At 41.1% G+C, this 8,469-nt stretch overlaps 1 protein-coding gene across 1 annotated transcript in view; it reads right to left on the reverse strand.

Moving 5' to 3' along the window:
• srpk3 (SRSF protein kinase 3) overlaps positions 1-8,118 on the reverse strand; it is a 19,012-nt gene extending 10,894 nt beyond the window's left edge. The window contains 12 exon segments of the mRNA XM_050064801.1: positions 2,159-2,266; positions 2,369-2,466; positions 2,570-2,788; positions 2,993-3,044; positions 3,559-3,651; positions 5,084-5,109; positions 5,423-5,588; positions 5,682-5,788; positions 5,923-6,010; positions 6,261-6,344; positions 6,511-6,638; positions 7,845-8,118. Of these exon segments, the coding sequence (XP_049920758.1) occupies positions 2,159-2,266; positions 2,369-2,466; positions 2,570-2,788; positions 2,993-3,044; positions 3,559-3,651; positions 5,084-5,109; positions 5,423-5,588; positions 5,682-5,788; positions 5,923-6,010; positions 6,261-6,344; positions 6,511-6,638; positions 7,845-7,983 (1,308 nt within the window). The 5' untranslated portion in view covers positions 7,984-8,118.
• Between the last annotated feature and the right edge of the window lie 351 nt (positions 8,119-8,469).

Below are 8,469 nucleotides of genomic sequence, written 5' to 3' on the forward strand. Positions count from 1 at the left end.
ACATACTATACTATGACTTTTTAAGCAGTTTTTTCGACATACTATACGATGACTTTTTCGACATACTATACTATGACTTTTTAAGCAGTTTTTTCGACATACTATACGATGACTTTTTCGACATACTATACTATGACTTTTTAAGCAGTTTTTTCGACATACTATACTATGACTTAAGCAATTTTTTCAACGTACTATACTATGACTTTTTAAGCAGTTTTTTCGACATACTATACTATGACTTTTTAAGCAGTTTTTTTGACACAGTATACTATGACTATTTTTCCACATACTATACTATGACTTTTCAGCAATTTTTTCAACATACTATACTGTGACTTTTTAAGCAGTTTTTTCGACATACTATAGTATGACTTTTTTTTAGCAATTTTTTCAACATGCTATACAATGGCTATTTTCGACATACTATACTATGTCTTTTTTCGCTTTTTTTTTTTAAACCTACTATTAAACCGACTTTTTTAATGCAGTTGTTTCAACATGCTATACTATGACTTTTTTATGCAGTTGTTTCGACATGCTATACTATGGCTATTTTCGACACACTATACTATCACTTTTTTAGCAGTTTTTTTACATACTATGCTATGAGTTTTTTAAGCAGTTGTTTCGACATGCTATACTGTGGCTATTTTCAGTTTTTTTGACATACTATACTATCACTTTTTTAGCAGTCAATTCAACATACTATACTATGGCTGTTTTCAACATACTATACTATGACTTTTTATCGAGTTTTTTTCAACATACTATACTATCACTTTTTTTGACATATTATACTATGACTGTGTTCGACGTACTATACTATGACTTTTTTTGCAGTTTTTTCGACATACTATACTATGACTCTTTATCGAGTTTTTTCAACATACCATACTATGACTTTTTTTGAGATATTATACTATGACTGTTTTCGATGTACTATACTATGAATTTTTTTGCAGTTTTTTTTGACATACTATACTATGACTTATCGAGTTTTTTCAACATACCATACTATGACTTTTTTTGACATATTATACTATGACTGTTTTCGACGTACTATACTATGACTTTTTTTCAGTTTTTTCGACATACTATACTATGACTTTTTTCGACATACTATACTATGACTTTATTTGCAGTTTTTTCGACATACTATACGATGAACTTTTTCAACATACTATACTATGACTTTTTTCGACATACTATACTATGACTTTATTTGCAGTTTTTTCGACATACTATACGATGAACTTTTTCAACATACTATACTATGACTGTTTTCGACGTACTATACTAGGACTTCTTTTGCAGTTTTTTCGACATACTTTAATATGACTTTTTTCGACATACTATACTATGACTTTTTTGGCAGTTTTTTCAACATACTATACTATGACTTTTTTTCGACATACTATACTATCACTTCTTTCAGTTTTTTCGACATACTACACCATGACTTTTTTCACAGTCTTTTTTGACATACTATACTATGACTTCATTTTTTATCAATTTTTCGACATACTATAATTTTTTTTTTTCATTTTTTTACAAAATAGTATACCATGACTTTTTTAAGGATTTTTTTCCCCTGCAATAAAATACAATACCTTACTAAACTATAACTGTTCGATTGAATTTTTATGACAAACAATATATGACACTTCAATCACATTTCTTTCAACACTTACATAAACTTTTTTTACAACCTACAATGCTATGAATTCTTTAATGAAATTTTCTGAAGAATTTTTTCACATACTGAACTAAGACTTTTTAATACTTTTTTTTAAATAAAATATTTTATATATACTGTACTATGAGTTTTCAGTGAACTTTTTAAATTAAATTTTATGATATATATACGACATCACATTTTATTGAAAATTGTTATGCTCTACTTTGACTTTTATATGAAAAATTTGTGACATAGTGACATGTCAGGCTGAGGCTCGTTAATGTTAGCCATCACTTTTAGAAAAAAAAACTTTTCTTTACCTTTTAATTTACACTCAACTCCCAAACTTCTTTCCAACACATTGAAACGTTTATCACACTAAAGAAGTCTCTGACAGCATTTATCATGTGTGAGGGGAGTCATGTCTGCAAGTGTGGGTTTCATAGTGAGTTTCAGTGTGTGCGTGAGTGTGTGTACCATGCAGGCGGTGCTCCAGATGTCAGCAGGCGGCCCGTACTCTGCTCCAATCAGAACCTCCAGAGCTCGGTACTGTCGGGTCTGAATGTCCTCTGTGAAGTGTTTGTGCTGGATGAGACACACACAGGGAGACAGAGAGGAGCCATCTGATTGGTCCAATGTTCATACTGACACTACAGAGAGGACGAGGAGAAGATGAAGATGTCTCACCACCCAGCACGCATTTCCCAGGTCAGCGATCTTCACTCTGAGTTTGTGGGCGTTCTGAGGATCCAGAGGACTGAGGATAAAGTCTGACGCACTGAACACTGAAACACACAAACAACACATGAAATCACGTTTATTACATTATCATTAATTATGGATCAATACTGCTGCCTACAGTTAATCTGTATGTGTGTGTGCTCTCACCGTCTCTTCCACTCGAGTATCCTGACTGAGTAGAAAGTGCTGACTCGGATGTCGCTGATATCACAGAGCCTGAGAAGCCTGATAGGCCTGAGGCGGGGCTGGAGAACCGTCCGGGGGCGTGGCCATTACACCTGTCCTCCAACCAGGAGGAGGTGGACTCTGGGCTCGCTTTGCTGTTGGCTGTGGAGCAGGAAGTGTTGCCGTTGACAACCAGAGAGCCTGAGAGGAAAGGAGTGCATTTACAGTTTATTTAACTTAACACACACACACACACACACACACCTGACAGTGGGTAAAAAATATTCTATCAAAGTAAATGTTGTATACGAACATGCAATGACAATAAAGGCATTAATTCATTCATGATGTTGTATTATCTACGCAACAGTGTGTGTAACATTGTGTGTAAGAGTGTGTACTCACAGTTGCTGTCAGTGTCGTCAGGTTGGATCACACCGTCCTCCTCCTCCATCCTCTGAACACACAGACAGAAGGAAATGAAACCTTTACTTTGAAGGGATGAATTTGTCAGGGGTGTAACAATATGTGTACTCGTCCTGAATCATTCAGATCAGCACATTCAAACATTTCATTTCTGACGGCGTCACCTCAACGTTATATTTTTTATTATTCATTCTGTCTTATTGAAAATATTCCGGTATCTGACTTCCTTAAGTATGACCCCAAAACCAAGACACGAACTGAACTGTGAATGCTGTGTACTGTGACACCCCTCATTTTATCACTTCCTGTTTTAATCTGATTGGCTGCTTGTTAATAGCAGTTGTAGTGAAACATACTCACAGTGCCAGCTTCAGCACGACAGTAAAATTTAATATTTGATCATTCAAATAAAATAAAATACACAAAGAGAAAAAAATAATAAATGTTCACTGTTTCATTCTCACTACACTCTGTTCACTTTAATGTCTCAGCTCGTGATGCCCCACTCACCACCTGATCACATGACATCATCAGTGTTACAGTACCTGTATATCCACCAGTCTCTCCTCCAACAGTCTCTGCTGACGCTTGGCTTTCCTCTTCAACTTCTTCTTCTTGTTCTTAGACAGCTTACCGACCTACACACACACATGTATACACAACAATATACACACACACGCACAGAATGAGAGAGAGACAGCAGAACACAGTGAAGTTTCTACACACTGATGTGAATGTGCTCTAACACACACACTCTGTGTTACCTACACTACACACTGGTGAAAACACTATTTGTTTTTATTTCATGGAAACATGCAACAAATGTCCCAAACTGGAATCAAACCAGTGACGTCACCATCACAGGAAACAGTGTGTGTGTGTGTGTGTGTGTGTGTGTGTGTGTGTCCTACTGAAATCAAACTGGTGACACCACTGGGGTTGCAGCGATATACCGGTTTTAAGGTATACTGTGATATAAAAGTTGACAGTTATCGTACCGTTACATTTGTTTATCTACGATATAAAAAAAAATGCAACTGGACAGAAAATCTCAATTTTATGTATTTTCAATTTATATATACACATATATTCATATATTTTTTTCTTCCAATTTATTATCAACGGGGAGACTTTTTACACTAACTTCCATTTTAAAACAATGGTTTAAGTTTCAATCATAGAAATAAAACGTTTGTTCAACCAAAAATAATCTGTTTTCATTCCTTTAAGGCTCATTTTAACTGATGATAATAATAACTGTGATACCGTGAAACCGAGATATTTTCGGAGCGGCTTATCATAACGTGAAACTCTTAGACCACTGCGGCCTTGGACGCCACCATCACAGGACACAGTAGGTAGGGCTGGCTGAAAATAATCAATTCATCTAATTCAAATCGATTTTCATTTGAATCAGATCAACCTTTTAATAAAGGCTTTTCCCACGGATGTGTGGAGCTTTAACCCCGTTAATCTCTCCAGTAGAAAACAGGCCACGGCGCTGAACTATTGACGACCATAGTCTTGAAAAGCTTCAACGTTACCGGCTCTTTTAATCTGTATATTTATCTTTTGGTGTAATATATTATCGTGCTGCAGCAGCCGCTCCTCCTGCCGTCTGTGTGTCGGGCCAGCCAAAGTAATATACAGTCAGGTCCATAATTATTTGGACAATGATACAGTTGTCGTCATTTTGGCTCTGTACACCACCACANACAACTGTATCATTGTCCAAATAATTATGGACCTGACTGTATTTAGTTTTAATCTTGCTCTGAATTTATTCTAATTTAAAATAATTCCTTATAAAATTTACAGTAATAGCTCTCTGAGAATCTCTTTCACAGTATGGCAAAAACCACCACAGGATAGTGTGTGTGTGTGTGTGTGTGTGTGTGTGTGTGTGTGTGTGTGTCTCACTTCCTGTTTTTACATTCAACGAGGTGGATTGTTTGATCAGGTTTTATTAACAGGAAGCTATTTCCGGCAGGTCAACACCAGAGACAAGTTCTCACTCTGACATGGCCGTGACCAATGAGAACATAGCAGGCATCACACCTGGACACTTACCTGTAGATCCCTGGGAGCCATGCTAACTAGAGGGACACGTGGAGGCAGACAGACAGGGAGAGAAGAGACAGGAAGATAACATCAGAAACAGGAAGTAAAGATGGAAACAGACAGACAGAAAGACAGACAGACAGGTCAGAACTATGTGGAAAGAGAAAAGAAGGAGACAGCTTAACGAGCAGACAGACAGACAGACAGACAGACAGACAGACAGACAGACAGAAAGTTGCCTGTGTGTCTGAACAAAGTGGAAACCACAGCTCCCAGTAATACTGCTGTCTGACTCCAGTGGAGAAACATTAAACTGCCATTCTGACCAATCACGTGGCTGCTCCTCACCTGATGACCCAGAAGGGGGCGGGGCTCCAGCTCTCTGCCAGAAGGTTGCCTCAGCTGCCAGTCTCCTGATGTAAACCTCATCTACGTCCAACAAGATGTTCTCTGGTTTGATGTCGGTGTGGATGATCTTACACTTGGTGTGGAGGTAGTCCAGCCCCTGCAGCACCTGCAGGCACACAGCAGAGTCACTCAACAGGTCAACGTGTCACTGATGTCATGTCCTGAGTCACTGTGTGCACATTGAAGGTGTGTGTGTTACCTGTCTGATGATGGTCTTGACACACACCAGAGGAAGTCCCATGTAGTTCGACTTAATGATCCATTTTAACAGCTGATGACCCAAAACTTCCAGAACCATACAGACATCTGAGAAAAGCTGAGGAAACTACTGACTGATGAAGACAGGCAGGTATACAGGTACAGGTGAGTATACAGACAGGTATACAGGTACAGGTGAGTATACAGGCAGGTAGACAGGTACAGGTGATGAGGAAGGATACGCACTCCGTTGACTCCTGATATCTTGAAGTCATCAATCAGCTGGACGATGGTTTCTCTGTAGGGGTCAGAGGGGTCACTGTCTCTCACCTGTACACAGAAACACTTGTCACCTGTGTACTGCAGAACGCTGTGTTCCAAAATCATCATGTTACTATGGGAGTAACGATGAATGGACGCAGCACACACTGCACAGACTTTAATGTCATGACCAGCCTTTCATGATTATCACTCACTATCACTTCTCATCCAAATCATAATTTCCTTGCAGCTGTAGAGTCTCTGCTGCAGATATAACCTGTGTGTGTGTGTGTGTGTGTGTGTGTGTGTGTGTACTCACACATCTCAGCAGTTTGATCTCGTCCAGAGCCGTCTCAGTGTAATGTGGAGCGCTCTTCACCACCTTCAACGCCACAAAGCGCTTCTTCCTAAACACACAGATTCACGACACGTGACAGAATCGATGCAAAGACCTCAGAATTACAGTGATAAATGTGTGTGTGTGTGTGTGTGTGCGTGTGCGTGTGCGTGTGCGTGTGCGTGTGCGTGTGCGTGTGCGTGTCTTACTGCAGGTCCCAGCAGAGCCACACTGTAGAAAAATGTCCCCAGCCCAGGTCCCAGCAGAGCCACACTGTAGAAAAATGTCCCCAGCCCAGTTTCCTGACCACGTGGTACCTCCCGTTAAACAGATCACCGATCTTCACGGGGTAGTAACCACCTGGAACACAAACAGAACGGAACAAACTGGAGACTCAGCACGGACACAGTGACGAGAGCCTCTGTGTTGGGTCGTTTCTCTGGTCCTGTTTACACCGGTATCATCAGGCGTCCTGGGTGATCTGATCACAAGTGGACAGCTCTGAGCCTGTCTCTTTACACCTGCCATCATAACGCATGTCGAGTAACAACTTGTGATCAGATCTCTCTTCCTGCTCTTTATACAAATTAACAGGGGCATCATTTCCACCTGCAGAGACCAAATGCCTCGATGTTTTTCACTGGTGGGAGACAGTAATGCACATCGCATAATTGGTCTGCTGGAAATTTAATGCAGAAAAAGAAGAAGACAAAGGCTGGAAATATTCCAGACACAAACAGGACCATTGTCAGCTTTCAGATGGGACGGACAGACAGAGACCTCAGATGGGACGGACAGACAGAGACCTCAGATGGGACGGACAGACAGAGACCTCAAGAAAGGAGGAGGGGTTGTGGTTTGCTGTTGGTGCACGAATGAGCTCATACTTCTGCCTATACAGATGATGTCACCTGAGCAGGCATTCCTTCAGTGTGGCCCAGGAAACATTAGCTCACACACTGCTGACAGAACACAGCCACATGCAGCACAGACCATGTCTGAATGTGGTCTGAGTGATCAGATCTCAAGACACATTGAGGATGCAATGGGTGCATTTACACTTGGGGCTTTCCACTGTCAGACTGATCACCCAGGATGCATGTTACCCCCGGTCCCTGAGGAGGAAGTCTCATTGGTATAGTAGTATGTTGGAAGTTGGAAAAAAAGGTAATTAATCGCAATATATTTTATCAAAATACTCAGCATATCGCAGTAATGTATTGTGATCTAAGTATTGTGATAATATCGTATGGTGATTCCCACCCCTACTTAATACTGAAGCTGACGTAGGAGAACCGTACTCAGTCTGCTGTCAGCGCAGCCTGGACCCAGACAGGAGACAGACATTGGTTGGATATAATATCAGCCAAGTTTATCAATCCTTTATCATCATTTATTTTTAATTGACTGTAAATACATAATGCAGCAGGTGGAGCTGTTTAACTCAGAGTCAGGACAAATGTTGACTCCTTTATTATTCATGTTTTCACTGCGTCAGAAAATCAGAGGACGAATCATCGTCAGTCATTTCGGTTCTCTTCGCTGAATCAGGAAATAAACTCTCACCTTTGCAGTAATCTGACGGGTCTTCCTGCTCCTCATCGTCAGAGCCCAGCAGCTGGACAGGAGGTGGAGTTAACTCAGGAGGGGGTGGACTTAGAGTCAAAGGGGGTGTGGTCATATGTGGGGCGGCTGATGACATCATGGGAGGCAGACCGGTGTGGGGGCCGAGGGTGTCAAAGGAACGGAGGAAGGAGGTGGACGAGGAGCCGGGGGAGTAGAGGTGGGAGGAGACACTGGAGGTGAAGGTCACTGAGTTCAGCAAGAAGGGGTCAGGGTGGGAGGGGCTTAATGGAGGTGTGGGAGGAGCTTTGGTAGGCTGCTGGGCAGAAACTGATAGTGATTCTGAGGCATTGTGGGTAATAACGTGTGGTGATGTTGGAGGCAATTTGAAAGGATCTGTTCGGCCATCAGGCGGACTCTGAGTTCTGTGAGGTGATCTGGAGGAATTCTGGGTAATATTTTGATTCACAGGGGGCGGTGAGTGGCTAGGACTGTGCTCAGGACTTTGAGACGTGGCAGGAGGGGATTGGCTGAATATCTCAGGCGTCACTGGGGATGTCAGGGAGGTGTTTAGACTCGCAGGAGGTTCCAGGTGTGCTACAGGTGTGTCTGTTGGATCCAGAGGGGG

The sequence above is a fragment of the Epinephelus moara genome, chromosome 16, assembly GCF_006386435.1.
Source record: "Epinephelus moara isolate mb chromosome 16, YSFRI_EMoa_1.0, whole genome shotgun sequence".
NCBI lineage: Eukaryota > Metazoa > Chordata > Actinopteri > Perciformes > Serranidae > Epinephelus > Epinephelus moara.